This window comes from Pagrus pagrus (genome assembly GCF_965226575.1).
Source record: "Pagrus pagrus genome assembly, chromosome: 8".
Taxonomy (NCBI): Eukaryota; Metazoa; Chordata; class Actinopteri; order Spariformes; family Sparidae; genus Pagrus; species Pagrus pagrus.
In genome coordinates this window covers 20,035,915-20,051,745 of record NC_140192.1, presented here as the reverse complement: position 1 = coordinate 20,051,745, position 15,831 = coordinate 20,035,915, and the positions used below count along the sequence as shown (strand labels likewise).

The following is a 15,831-nucleotide window of genomic DNA, read 5'->3' as shown; positions in this document are numbered from 1 at the left end:
CATGGAGAAACATCCAAAACAAATAGGGCTTAATCCTCTAACTGCTTTATCTCATTAGAACCCCGCTGCTGCCTTCACACTCATTAATTCAATGACTCCAGTGTAAATTAGACTATCCGCTCACTATCGCAGCAGCTCCAACAAAACACGTCTCTAGTCGGAGCACATTAAAGCTGAACCCCGATAAGCTCAGAACCAACAGGGCGATGGTGTGGAGGCGCAAGGCGGAGAGGTCAAGTCCAGCTCCGGTCTGAATTGGAGTGCCACGTGTGTTTATTCTCCCTGATTACTGACTGCATGGATGAGTTTTTGCTCGGTTAAATTTGTGTATGTGGCAAGGTGTGTGAGAGTTAAGGCGCTGCGTAAATCTCACATAAAATCGCGTGAAATTACGCAATACTTTTTGGAAAAGTGCCTGAATAGACAGATGAGTATGTGTCCGGATTAATGTGAGAAAAACAGCTCTGAGTATGGACAGTGTCACCTGAATGTCTGCTGAATCATGTCTTAAATACAGTAAAGACCTGCCACCTTTTTCCATTTCTGCAATTCTTGGATCCATGTTTTTCATTTGTACTTGAATTAAAAAGCAATATTCTTATTTATGTGTGTGACTTGACTCAAAAAACACCCAAAACATTTTAAACTGAAGTAAAAAAGTTGCATTAACTTATATTCTTTGATGTTTTTCAAACCGTATCCAAAGAAAAACTACATTTTCAGACTGCACCTTTGCGTAAAAGTTTCACATATGTTTTTGCACTGCAGCCCCTCATGTTCCAGGCAGACTCGTGGCAGCAGCAGCTCTATCTGGGCTTGGACAGCTAAAATATGCAAACGCATATATAGGCCCATAATTTACTGGAAAAGTGGTGCACTTTGAAGCCGGACATGGCAATGACGTTGGAGTTGAATTCAAATGACTGACAAGGTCTTATTGAAATAAAACATCCAGTGCAGAGCGCAGACACTTTTTTCCTAGTGGTGCAGGGGAGGCGTGGATCTCGCTCACTTTTGACATTCTCGGAGCAGTAGTAGCTTCTCCTCAAGGCAGGACTCAGATGACACCACCCCGCCAGCGACCGGAGGAGAAACAAGGGAAGCGTTCTCTCTCTCTCTGCGGATGAACTATGTTTTGACACCAGGACGTGTTTGGGGGTTCATCACATGAGTCTGAACAACGGAGAGCTTTTCGCGTCCTCACAATAGCCGTGGGAATACTTTGAGAACAGTCCAACTCAGACTCTCGCACCCACGGAGCGCCGGTAGCGGAATGTGAAAACCCCATTTTGGCGCATGTTCTTCTCCATTGTGCGGAGCCTTCTCCTGCTTTCTGCGCGGTTGGAAAGCGGAGGAGGAGGAGGAGGGACGGCTTTTCCCGACTCGATCCCTTGCCTATGGACGACGGCGGTCCCCTCTCTCCAAAGGCAAATGCTTTCAGTATTGCCTCTCTGATTTCGGCTGCAGAGCAAGCAGGAAACGCATCGTTTGACAAACAGAGCGCCGGCCTGGACAAGCCAGACCTGCACAACCACGGTTCCTTTAAAATGCACTACAGCACTGTCACCCGGGAAATGGAAGGTAAATCTGTTTGTTGATGCCCACAGAGCTGCTGTAGCATGTTACATCTCACACGAAAAACATATGAGAGCCTCGCGTCTGCTCGATGACTCGACATTTTCCAAAACGCACAATTAAATTCATAGCGCAAAACCAACACCACACATGGGCGCGTTGTTTTGAATGCATGAATGAAATTAATGTCAAAATAAATTCTGACACGGTTCGCCCAATACGAGAAATAATGCAAATTCAGTCCTAGCAGGGAGGAGAAGTCTGCATAGAAAGCAGCCAGAGTGGGGGAAAAAAGTTTCCCATTCCAAAACCCCGAAGCTTTGGACAAAGAGTCAACTTTAATTCGTGCAGGATCACATACATTGAAAATGAAGCCAAGAGGAGGAGGAGGGTTTACATGGGCACCCTGTGCGTAATAGTAAAAACAGACCATAATACGCATATCCAGCTCGGAGGGGGGTGTAAATCCACTCCATAGCTCTTTTTGTCCAATAACGACAAAGCAACAGTCACCTGCCGCCTGTTTGTTTGTTCATGCAAATCGATGTGTGTTTACCTTGTAAACCGTTTACACTCCGCTCTGCCGGCCAGATCCTCTATTGTTTGCTAACGGGGGTGATGTGGGCGATACCCTTATCCAAAAGTTAAATGGGTGCCGGAAAGCCCATTAAAAAGGGGCGCACTTCTCTGTCAATCAGTCTCGTCCCAAGGCGAGGAAAAGGCACATTACCTGCAGTTCCTTATCTAAATAGAAATAAGAACCGGTTTTATCGCAAAGGGGAGGCCCTCTGCGTCAGATAAGAGAGGAGACTGGCTTGCAGTGTAACACACTGCAGCAGCGCACAACAGAGGCCACTCAGAGCGCGATCGATCCGCACCACAAACTAATTCACACGCACTCGAAGCTCGTTTCTGCGAATAGCTCCGAGATTCTCCGCGCGCACCGCTGGTTTTTGGAAACATTTCGTCACTATTCGGACGTCTGCTATTTTAGATCAGGCAGACTATAGCATGCTGGCAGTGGATGCGACCTCAGGGATTAATAAACAGCCGAGACGGAAACTTTTAAACCGAAAGGGGTGTATTTATGCGTGACATCTTCATCTGGAGATCACCGAATCCTGCTTCTGTTTTTGCTATCTGTGTTATAACCGACTTTAAGTGCACGGCATATTTAGTAAATCCAGTTTTTTGGGATGATTTCAGCCATATCCAGTCCGTGGCTGACGCAGCTGTCCCATTTTTGCGATGTTGCAGCCTTCACGACGAGCAGCCTGAGCAGCCTCAACACGCCGGGGGGCTACCACCTCTCTCCGTCCCCCGGGGACCCCTACAGCCAACATGAGTCCCACTTCGAGCCCTGCCCGGCCGCCCAGCACAACTACAACTACCCCGGGTCCAACCCGGGCCAGGCCCCGCCGAGTGACAGCGGGACTCCCAACTGCTCCTCGTCGTCCTCCAACTCCACACCGAACGGCAAAACTATAGTGAAGAAGAACCCCAAAGTGGCCAACATTAACGTCCAGCTGGAGATGAAAGCTTTATGGGACGAGTTTAATCAGCTGGGCACGGAGATGATCGTCACTAAGGCGGGCAGGTAAGCACAGAATCTACACAGGCCACAGGCTGGAAGGTTGATGTTTTTCTTATGGATATTCAAATAGACCAGAGAAATGATACAGAATAGACTGAGCTTTATTGTAAAATATAATATTACTCATTTTACATCTTAAGGGAAGAACCACGGCATAAAAAGATTAACCTTTGTGCATATTAAAGTTTTTTAACATTGGTGCTGATGACGTTAAATCAGATATGCAGGATATCATTTTGATTTCTTTTTATTCGCAGATATAATCAGAACAATTCAGGTTTATGGAGTTCCATTAAAATAGGCTGTTGGATTTTTTTTTTGTCTTCTTCTGGACTTCATAATGAGCAAACTTCTTTCACTATTCAACTGTTTGTTTTTGCTTCCAGTAACATATTTATGGCTCCACACTGGTTAAACAGTCGTGTGTGATGACAGTTTAACCAAAATTATAATCCTGCTTCTTGCACATTTTGGCCTAAAATGTTTGTTTTACAATCCGGATAGATTGAATAATAATAGTAATAACTCAATACAACAAACACTGACATAATCTTTGTGTAGGCGCATCGGACCACTGGGCTTTATAAAATATATATTTTTACTTTATTTAGAGTTTTGCAGGAGAGCAACCCAGCTCTGCCGCTGGAGCTGTTTTAAAGACGAACGCGTGCAGGCTTGTGGATGTGGATGTGTGTGTGTGTGTGTGTTTTGTGTGCCAGCTGTAAACACCATGTAGATGTGATCCTGCTGCGTTTTATAGAGGATAACTGTGACTCACGGCTGCTTTTCTTCCCCGTCACTCTCCATTTTACGCGCCGCTGTAACACGGAACATTACTGCCCTTAGTCTGTGAGAGTCTTTACATGTGTGAACGAAGATCAGCTCCTGATTACAGAGCTGCAGCCTTGTTTTTATTCGGGTCTCGACACGTGTTTACCTTTTTTTTCTCTTTTCTTTTTTTTTTAGGAGTGTCTGTCTGCTTCCCTTCCTTTACGCACCAGTCTCGCAAAAATACAGTTTGGTGACAGAAATTGCGTGAATACTTTTAATTTAAAAAAAAAACAAAAAACTGAATATTGATCATTTAAAGTTTTCCAAAATATTTTTATTTCAGAAATTATAATTTAATCTGCTTGTAGCCTGTGGAGCTGCTTGCATTATTAGGCAGTGACCTCTGACCCTGGTAGACAGCCAATCAAATGTACCAGTATTGTTATTTGCTACATATGGCGACGTCTCCAAATGCCGCCTTGAGTTTTCCCTGTATTATAGTAATATAAAGAGGCATGAGATAATTGATTTAATCCTGAAAGTGAGGGTTGAGTTTCCCTGCTCACACAGCGCTGTGTGACAGGAGAAAGGAGATCCGCAGCAGAGCACTTTAAAAGCTCCTTCAGCCTCACCTAGCCACAACACTGACGTTAATTGAGCGTTGATTTTAGGATCCCTTTCACTGACTCGGCGGATTACTCAACTTTCAGCTGATGTTGTTGGTCTGTATGGATGTTCCCTACATAGTTACCTAATGAGGTGCAGGAGAAAAACAAAGATTTAAGACCTAAACATCCTGCAAAACTCCCAGGAGGGATTGAAAGAAAATTTCTGGAGACAAAGCAGAAACATATTGTTAATAAATTAATAAGTCATCAACATATGAACATGCAGAGAAATGATCCCAGCTGTATTTTTTCATACAAGTACAACTCTGGATATTCATTTCCTCTCAGTCCTGATTATAAAGAAGTAAACACTCAACACTGAACTCTCTTAAAAGCAGTGCCACACCTCGAGCTAAATAACGGCCTGCTGCGCGTGTGTATTTCCACTACACGTGTGTAGGCCTTCATGTGTCTGGAACTCATCAGACGAGCAGCAGAGGAGAAGTTAAAGCGTCTTGCCAGAAATTACAAAAGCGGAGCTAACAGGCAGCAAACGCACAGCTCCATTCAGACCAGGGCGAGTTTTATCTGTTTACGCACGGACGGAATCACGTCATTTCCAACAGCTTGAAGCTTCTGTCTTCAAGGAGCCTCCAGATCGCACTTAATGAAACTGTTTAGGCCCGAAGCTGCGTGTCTCTCTGCAAACATGCTGAATTTCTGAGAAAATCTTTGGCTGAATAAATCATTACACCCTAACCCCCTGACGACTTCCAAAGAATGACAGTTGAACAGCACCGTCCACACACAGTCTGCAAAAGTAGGATACAAAAGCTAAATGTGCACCTATGCAAGCAGCCATTTAAGGCATACGTTTAACAGTCGCCCCGTGTTGTTTTTTTCTTTGCCAGGAGAATGTTTCCAACTTTCCAAGTGAAAATATTTGGGATGGATCCCATGGCAGACTACATGCTCCTGATGGACTTCCTGCCTGTAGACGACAAACGTTACAGGTAACTTTTTGCATGTTTTTAAACGACGGAAACACACATCTGTCACTGCAGGACCGTGAGGCATTCAAGGCTTTTACGCAGCTGCACAACTCACACTTCGCAGTTTTTAATTCCACTTGCAAAAAAATAAATAAATACGTAAAAACGACATAGCCTATATATAGATAAATAATAGAAATTAAAAAAATAGATAAATACCTAAACATACGCATGAATTCATGCTACAATATTTTAAATGATTCCACAATCAACGCATTTATGCCCAGTATATGTTAGTGATACAAGCCGACATTAAACATACATTCGATGTCATATTTTCCCCATTTTGAGGCCTGTTGTCATTGTTCATACTGTCTCCATACATTTCAACACGTGCATGGTTATTTTGTACGCATGAGTGGGAAACTTCAACTCAAGTAAATACTGTCGGACAATCGGAACTTTGTGTTTATAATGACCTTTTTCCGGTCTTGCAGGTACGCTTTCCACAGCTCATCGTGGCTGGTTGCCGGTAAAGCCGACCCCGCCACACCGGGCAGGGTCCATTACCACCCGGACTCTCCGGCCAAAGGCGCCCAGTGGATGAAGCAGATCGTCTCTTTCGATAAACTCAAACTCACCAACAACCTGCTGGACGATAACGGCCATGTGAGTACCCGGCTGGAGATAAATGCATGCAGAAAGAAACGAATAAACAGAGCAAAGGCTTTAAAAGCCATTACGCAAATCATTCTGGGAATGTAAAGCAATATAATTCACTGCAACGAGTAATAGCATCGTACTTACAGATTTTACCGACACCTTTATTCGTCAAAAATACTACAAACTAGTACTGCACAAGCCGCGAACGCACCATTTCGAGAAAGGAGAACATATAACCCCAGTTAAGGAGAGGTGGTGCATTTTTACGCACCCTCAGCTTGATTGATACGTGTGATTTAACAGCAATAAATCCTGATATTTTGACTAATAGTCAGATGTTGCCAAACGCCTATTTTCAATCCACAAAAATGGCGCTGCACATCAGGCTTTACTCCAACAATGACGGCAAGGAAGTGGAATATTTCACCACTGGAAATTATTTCAGCCCTCCCCGCTTGATCTTCCACTCTGCCTGAGGGTGTCTGTGTCACTGCATTAGCTGTGAAATCAGAAAGAAAACGGGAGATTTTCGAGTTTTGGGGCGAATATTTTAGCGCATATTGAAAAGAGTGAGACGTGCCCAGGACGGCTGGATGGAGAGAGTAACGACCGACATTATTGCTCCATGGATAGGCTTTAAAATAAGAATGATGTTAAGAAAATATTCCCAGATGGCCTTAATGTATTTTGATAAATGTTATAGTTTCAAATAGATCTGCACATTTAGGAGCATCGGGTAATTTCTGCTGTTATTGCACTTACTAAACCTGCCTATCCACTTATATTTATCTTGGAGGTGGTGCAGGGTTTTTATATTTTGTAAATAATAATAATAATTTTCAATAGATATAATTCACCAAAGCACGTTTGGATATTTTAATCTACGTTATTACATTTTTCTTTATCCAACTTTCATTTATTTATTAATTGTCACAATCTGCCTATTACTGCCCGAAAAAAGTCCGACTTGCGCAATTTAAGCCTTCAATTATTCAGCGCAGTGTGTTATTATAGTTCTATGTGAGTGCTGATGAATCCTGTGTTGTTTTTTCAGATCATCCTGAACTCCATGCACCGCTACCAGCCCAGGTTTCACGTGGTTTATGTGGACCCCCGCAAGGACAGCGAGAAATATGCCGAGGAGAATTACAAAACTTTTGTTTTTGAGGAGACCCGCTTCACAGCGGTCACAGCGTACCAGAACCACCGGGTAAGGAGCTTTTATTACCTTCTATGATGGTATGATGTGCAGATGTGGCCTGCTTAAAGGCATATACATACAGGCTGCATGTGTTTAAATATTATGGGTTCAATGATTCCAAGAGGTAAATGTTACCCAAAGGAAAAGCCTATCACGAGGTCAGATTCAACTAAACTGTTAATCAATAAGATAATAATAATTATTATTATTATTATTTATTTATTTTTATTTATTTATTTATGATTACTATTTTAAAATACTCCTGTTTTTGGTGATTGTGTGAAAGCATTAACGAATGAATCAGTTATGTTCAGTTAGGTAAATCTCTTCCACTGCGCGCTTTTTGCGCGTAAATGTTGCCTCTGCTCTGTGCGCACAGCTGTGCGCCTGCTCTGTTTTCCATCAGTCTGTTTAGAGTCACTCATCAGTGCATTCATAGGCTATTCAGAGCGACTCTTAACGACCTAAACATTGGAATAAAATTCGGTTCCGATCAGCAATTTACAAGTAACAGTGAAGAGGGCGGGAGGGAGTGCGTTATTCTGAATGTGTGTTATATTCCAACACATGGTGATCAGGCTGGAGGATAACTGTGATCTATTTGATGTCAAATGTCGCAGATTTTCCAAAGTGGAAAATATTTTTAATACCTGAAGCCCCAATGGCCACAGTTACAGTGAGATTGTCAATTATTGCTTCATCATGTCACTCAAAATTAGCTAAATTTAATTCGAAACAATATTTAAAAAATGATTGTGGTGGTATTCGGGTTCTGGTTATGAATTACCTATTAGTTGGATTGTGGACCTACAGATGAGAGGCTATGCAGCTGTAAAAGTTACAAAACAGTGCAGAAATAACAACAATATAAGCTCTGTATTATCTGGCAGTTATATGAATTCACTTGTGGTTTAAACAATATTGAATGGACATGATGCGACGGCCTTGAAAAACAGAACTGTGTCTGTTCCATATTTCATTAAAGTCAGCGGTATGCTCACATGTGTGTGTGTTTTTAAAGACAGAACAATATCAGCCAATCACTGCTGTCCTTTCTAATAAAAATCAAACCCAACAACCATTTATAATTGAAAATGACAGTATGTGTGGCTACAGAATGCAGCACTGAGGTTTATTTCATGTTGTGCACTGGATTTCAGATCACACAGCTGAAGATAGCCAGCAATCCCTTTGCAAAGGGCTTCAGGGACTGCGACCCAGAGGACTGGTGAGTTTTTCAAACTATAGAGTCTTACTGGCATGTTTCCACGTGGTGTAAAAAAATGTCAGAGAGCTTTTGCAAAATGGTTCTGCTGTTTGTTTTATCTCACACACGTTACCAGATGGGTGGAGTTTACCGCACAAAAGAACACAATGAGTGCATGAAGTTTGGAAATCACTGGATATTGTTTGAAAGTCAATAGACTGTGCTTTTCTGTCATTGACAAATTACCAGACACTCTCGTAATTGTCACAGTGGAGTAAACCTCACCCATCTGGTGTGCTCCAGCTGCTGAAAGCAGTGCGAAGACTCATTATCCAACTCTGCAAATTACTTTTTCTGTTTCCTTAAAAGCAATAACTAAAGCGATTACGGTGAACTTTGTGATTATTTTATAGAACAGGTCAATCTGAGTCATCTAATAGGTTGCTTCACATTTCTTTCATTGTAAATTGGGGGCCTGTCAATGTGTAAATGCTCATTACATGCATCAATGTAAACTCTTAAAATGTGCATTCATCATTTTTAATATATAATAAAGAAATTGTGCCCTTGACATTCATTAAATGAGTATGTAACTGAACCCATTCTCCCTGCTCCAGGCCCAGGAATCACAGGCCAGGCTCTCTGCCAATAATGAGTGCCTTTGCCAGAACAAGAAACCCAATGTCATCTCCCCCTCAGCAGAACGGCACGGAGAAAGGTCTGCAACTCGCGCTTTGTTTCATCAAAACTCATGCCTGCTATCTAAAATTTAAAAAAAGCATACTCATGTTAACTTTTTCAGCTTGTATAAGAAATGTTTTTTCTTTCAACTATTGGCATTTTTCACCTCATGTTCTCATTCGCAGTATCAGGCCAATACTGACTTTTAATCAAACATCAAATATCAGCCAGTCAAAGTCATCTACTGCTGACATAACAGAGTTCTTATGCTGTTATATAACTGACCACAGCTTCATAACAGTCAAATCTGCAATCAAAATGAGAATTCTTGACATGGTGATGATTTTATTAGTTAATAACAGTGAATTGATAAAATAAATATTTATGTAATACAGTTTGACCTTTAAAAAGCCCTAATCCGTCTGAAGGAATTTATAACTAAACTATTGTTTCTGCAACAATTAATCAATTTGTCGTCAACTATTAAATTAACTGCCAACTATTTTGATAATGGATTATTCAGTTTGAGTTTTTTTGTTTGTTTGTTGTATGAAAAAACAGTCCAAATTCTGACTTCAGCTTCTTTAATGACAACATTTTTCTGGTTTCTTGACTCTTCTATGACAGCAAATTGAATATCTTTGTGTTGTCGAACAAAACAAAACATTTGAGAATGCAATCTTGGATGTTTTCAAAATGTTTCACCATTTTCTGACATTTTATAGACATTTTTTAGATTAACTGACAATGATAATATCTTTAGTTGCAACCCTGTCTGTTGTGAAGCTATTTGAAATTTAATCTGCAACATTTCAAGTGAAATGCATAATTTTATATGCATCAATATTTTAAGCAGAACAGCTCATTATTTCCATCATTTCTGTGTTTGAATGCAGACTTTTGAAACTGTTTTCATAAATAATATATAAATAAACAAAATAATAAATAACTGCCCATTCTGAGGTTATTAAAATTGTGACATGAGAATTCTTTATACTGTATATCAGTGTGCAAACTGTTACTGCCTTCAACCCAAATAAACTGGTATCAGTAAGAGCATTCAGTTTGGAGAGCAGAACAGAACACAGTCACTGTTTATGAAAATATACTCAACCTGTTTGTACAAAGTAAGCACCACACGTTGACTCACTCTGACTCTTCTCACCTCTATTCCTGCACAGAGGACAGCAGGCGGGAGTACGAGCGAGACCCCAGCGGCACGCCCATACACGCCGACCCGGCTCACCAGCTCATGTCCCGGGTCCTCAGCCCCGCCTTGCCCGTCCCGGGAGGCCTCCATGCCGTCCCACTCACCAGTGGCCGACCCAGCCCTCCTCATGACCTTCGGTCAGACCCCCACCCTCTACCGCCGGACACCCTGCACCACCACCCTTACAAGTACCCCACCACCTATGAACATTACCTGGGAGCCAAGACCAGGCCGTCGCCCTATCCTATACCCAGTATCAGAGGACACACGTACCACCACCACATGAACCCAGCAACAGCTAACATGTACTCAGCCACCAGTGGCCCCTCTAACTATGACTACGGGCCCAGATAATGACCGCTGTCCACCAGGGCTAATGGCGTACAGCACTGTGGGAGTGGAAACAGGCAGGAAAGGCAACACAGTCCTGTCTATTGATGGCTTACACAACCTGCGGGGTGCATTCACAGGGTGGAACTCCTTTCTGCTGGATAAACCCTGCCGTATTTATTTAAAGGAAAATGCCTCTGCACGGGCACCTGCTCTGTTTCCTTGAAGAGGTCTGCTTTGACCTTTGAACTCAAATGGCAATAGCTCCACACCAGGGCACCTCTTACCTGAGCGGTGCAGACATTGCGCCAGTGAGCAGAGGAGACAGAGGGACCTCTCCTTAACACGGACAACACCTTTGATCACAGACTGGAATTGAATTCTTTTTTTGTGTTGGATGCACTTTTTGATTTGCCTTGTTTTTATTGCTTTCAAAAAAGCCATATGTTATATAGTCCATCAACCTTCTAGGTAGACGAGATTTTTGCATGTTGAGCTCATCAGAGAGGGTGTCGAAACACATCGAAATGTTTTTGTTTGAGGAAAAAAAAAAAAAGAGATTTGATTTTGAAACGTTCTGAACATCTTGAGCCGCTCTGAGAAGCTTGTACCATGGCACTGACTTGCAGCAATTCAAAGTAAATAAATGAAGCAGAATGACTGTTCTGTATCTGTAAAATAAACATTAAATTCTTGTAATTCATAAAGAAAACGGCCTTTGAGCAGATCTTCCATTCAAAGCTCTGTCTGCTGTTCCTCTGCTGAGGGGGAAGGGTATATAAAAGCTTACCTCACTGATAGCATTGTTCAGGTTTCTCCAACCGGATTTGCCCTGTTGAATTGGGTTGAGGTGTCCGCTGCGCCTGCAGTCACTGGCAGTCGGAGGCTGTCTAAACATTCGACTGTACTACAGTTCAAATGTTGAAATCTGCACCTGGCTCTATGAAAAAAAGCACATACGCACACAAAAATGCAGTCATCAACCATACTTCCTACTTCTACACACACTTCCTTCTCAGTTTGGATAAGCTATGTGTTCAGCTGAAGTAGCTGTGGTTACATTACAGAATTATAGAGTGAGGGTTTCTCTTAAAGTCTTAATAAATTGTATTATTGCAGGGAAAGATTTTTAGAAGATCTTACATGAAAAATAAGATTTTTTTTAAGTAAACTGGAATATTATATGACTCATTTGCTAAGCATTTATTATCCTACTATTGTAAAAATCAGTAGGTAAAAAAGCATTTAATAATAATTCTATATGATAATAATACATTCTGAATGTTGCGTGTTGAAAAACTTACTTCCCACAATAAAAAAACCATGTCATGTCATAAAAACTGGGGGAAAAAAGACATGTTTTACATTTCCCCTCTCCCCAAAAGGATATCATTGCTCATACTTAATGGGACAGTTGGGTGATATTTTAAGAATGTCACCTCTCCTATCTGTGCAGCCATTTCCATCTCCTATTTGAAGTCCTATGAGGAATGCTTTGTTGTCAAGGTTAATCTCGTATGGAAAAAAAAGAAAGAAAGAAAGAAAAAAAGGTCTGCTTTGGGATTTGTGCCTGTCACGATACAAAGGGAAACGCAGCCTAATGATTCATTTCAATAATGTATTTTTTCTCCTTGAACTCAGCTGCCATGGAGCGGAGAGCAGGGGGAAAGGATGCCGGGGGGCGCCTGACCTCTGACTGTTTAATGGCTTGTAAAGGTGTCAAAGGTTAAATAATGTTTCCACTCATTTAAACGACGACTAATTGGTTGAATAACTTTTTGGTCTGAAGATGTGACGCAGTTTACTTCGTTATGAAGCCAATGTGGACGATGACGTCTTAACAATTTCATCAATTAATTGGAAGCTAGCCTGAAAGGTCAATTATCTTAGCCTTGCGACAAAAACACAGATATTTCGACAAGGAAGTGCCAATTTTAGGCAAATTTAATTGAAGTAATTAGGTTAACCTTCCGTTTTGAGAGATTCAAACACTTGTCTGTTTTAATTCCACTTCATGTTTTTATTGCCTGTTTGCTACTTTAGCCTATAGCCTTATCTCAAACTGGTAGTCAGGTGGGCTATGTATTTTCACGTGGAGTCATAATAAAGTCGCAGCACTTTTAACAGCTTCAAACAAAGTTGTACTTGCCGTTTAAAGCCGGTGAATTTAACACTTCCATGTTCCTGTGCAGTCTGCTCAGGAAGCCGCCTGGTGCGCTCCGTCGCCGGCCTGCAGGTGCTGAGGATCAGCCGGGCGGAAGCCGACAAGCACCGCGAGACGATGCTGGGTTTATCCCCGCGCCGCCGCGTCTCGTGGTGGGGGGTTGGCAGGGGCAGCACGCGGAGGAAAGAAGGGTCAAAAGGCGAGATCCGGACTGATTATAGGTTTCACAACATCCAGGAGGCCGCTAATGCACGTTGTATTTAAGCTATATAATCTGTCTAAATAATAATAACTTTGACCCGTGCCAGTGAGGGCAAAAGGGAAACTGCCATCAGTTGAATTTTCAGGAAAAAAAAGTAATGATTTAATAGACCAAAGCAAGTTTCTCCCTATTAGTAGTACAAATTAGCACGGGCCCCAATACATTCAACCACATTTAGGTAAAAAAGTATCCTATGCCTACTTCATGAGGCACTGTGTAGTTTTGGAGAGGAAATTCAAACTCAGAATTTTAATATTTACATTATTAATGAGGTCGTAATACAAACTCAGAAATATTGTTGTTTCCCATAACTGAATAAACAAGCTGTTCTCAGAGGACAATAAGGTCCCCAGGACACTGTTTGAGGCTAGAAAGGTGGCAGGGTCCGCCACATATAAACAAAGTTAAACAACGTGAAACTGTGTTGTTCTTTAAGGTCGGTTTATTTATTCAGTTTATTCAGTCATGAAAACAAAGAGAATTTGTTTATTTAGTTTTTGATTGGGCATAAAAAGTCAATAAAGGTCTTTCTCCTCAATTAAAAATTCTTCCCCAAAGCTATAGTGCACCTTTAAAAGGTTGACTAGGTTGCATTACTCCCTTACATCCAGATCTGAGACTTTGTGTGGGCACGGCTGATGACCTACTATGAGGATCCACTCCACTGTCAAAAGCAAGAAAACCTTCATTATACACGGTAATTAACAGTTAGCAGGACAGTGAGGTAACAATAAACTAGGGAGGAGGAGGAAATGAGAACCTTGAAAGTAGCAACACTGCAATATAGAAATGCTCCATTACAAATAAAAACTCTGCAGTGAAAATGCAATTCAAGTGAAAATATTTTAAGTAAAATGTACTTAATGCATCAAAAGTAAATGTCCCCTGACTGTCATATAGTAATAGCTTTAAATACTGGATCACATTAAGTAGCATTTTGCGGTAATAGTTTGTCATGGTGGATACAATTTTAACTTTATATAGTTTACTGTTGGGTAGTTTAATCTATAACATGCACTAAATTACAATATCTGCCTCTGAATTGTAGTTAAGTATAAGTTAGAGTTAAATGTAAATACTCAAATAAAGCACATGCACCACAATACTTGAGTAGATAGTACTTAGTTACATCTCTTCACTGCAATGAAGAGAGTCTTCTCACCTTCTTTCCCCACCTGCACTATTAACGGTTGTCAATATTGTACCAAACCATATCCAGCAATGAAAATGTTCTTCATATGTTGCGCTCTTAATAAATGGTGTCCCTGGTGTGGTATGCATCAGTCGGGGTTGATTTGATATTGAAGCGCGAGGCTCCCCTCATTTTGTAACTTTGCCCTTCTGTATGAAGGAAGAGCCTCTTTAAATAAGGAATAGACAGAGATTAGCTTCTATTTTCAGTCCGTAGCACTTTAATGATGCTTAATTTTACTAAAATTATTTAACAGGCCTAAATTATATAGATTTTACATCCCTGCAAGCTGACTAAAAGAAGTGGAAGTGGAAAATCAGAGAAATTGCGCCTACTGGAGGAATTATTATGAATTACACCTCAATAACAACTAATATCATCAGTATGAGGCCTGTATTGGACAACATTTCCAAATATCATTTCTACACATGCACCCAAATAGGCTCCAGCATGTTTTCAACAGGCCTTGGCCATTTTCAAGCACATTATTTCAATTTATTCTTCATTTCACACGAAGGAAAAGGGCAAACTGCTCAGGCCGTCATACAGTGTGGAACACTTCATGTGCCCAGATGTCTCAGGCTCCAGGAGACATGGTGCCAAGGACTTGCCATTGAAGTATGAAGAGGCAGAGGATGGATGATAATGCGACCTGAGGCATCATTTGACACTCAGCTGCATCTGGAACATCTGCTGTGACAGGCCTATCAGGGTCTCGATTCATTCCCATTACCTCTGTGTACATTTCTGCTGCTGAGCCTCGCCTGCCTGCCTGCCTGCCTGCCTGCCAGATCTGGGGATGGTTATTAAAAACAAGCCAGGTAAACCATCCAGAATCCTACACCTAAACAGCAGAACACGTGTTTCACATTTTCCCCCTTTGGCCTCTCGACTAATACAAAGGGTGCTCACGGTTTATGGTGTTCATGAGGTTGCTGACAGACATTTTATGCGGAACATCAAAACACATCATCACCACTGGCCAAGAGCCTTGATACATTTGTATTCAGTCACATTTGAAAAAATAAATAAAACCAACTTAACTGTGAGGCGAAACGTAGGTTTTGGCTCTTACAGAGGGGATAATTCTTCACAAGTCATTCTTTTTCACCATTAATGTTTTTTAAAATAATCAGGCGCTGTGTGGCTTCCTCTAAGTCCATGAATACACCCAAAGGCTCAGGGAATGAAAGCATCAACCACGACACACACTCACACACCAACGGATTATGTCCCATCCCAAAGCCAGGTTGACCTCTGACCTCGGAGGCCAAGGAAGACACACGTTAGGTGATAAGTGAAGCTCAGGGCCTATTGTGCACACAGCCTCCTCGTCCATTTATTGACTTCCTAAATGATCCATTATGAAGTGATTTACGAG

General features: G+C 41.5%; 1 protein-coding gene across 2 annotated transcripts; it reads left to right on the top strand.

Annotated features, from left to right (window-relative positions):
• Positions 1-1,043: 1,043 nt before the first annotated feature.
• tbx1 (T-box transcription factor 1) lies at positions 1,044-11,517 on the top strand. 2 transcript variants are annotated; one of them, XM_084358894.1, is made up of 8 exons: positions 1,044-1,581; positions 2,833-3,172; positions 5,460-5,561; positions 6,038-6,209; positions 7,258-7,413; positions 8,565-8,632; positions 9,229-9,329; positions 10,474-11,517. In XM_084358894.1, the coding sequence occupies exons 1-8, from the start codon at positions 1,398-1,400 to the stop codon at positions 10,854-10,856; spliced, it is 1,506 nt and encodes a 501-aa protein (XP_084215020.1). In that variant the 5' UTR covers positions 1,044-1,397; the 3' UTR covers positions 10,857-11,517. The 2 variants fall into 2 exon arrangements, with proteins under 2 accessions (XP_084215020.1, XP_084215019.1); XM_084358893.1 differs by having other exon boundaries at positions 2,782-3,172.
• Positions 11,518-15,831: the final 4,314 nt, after the last annotated feature.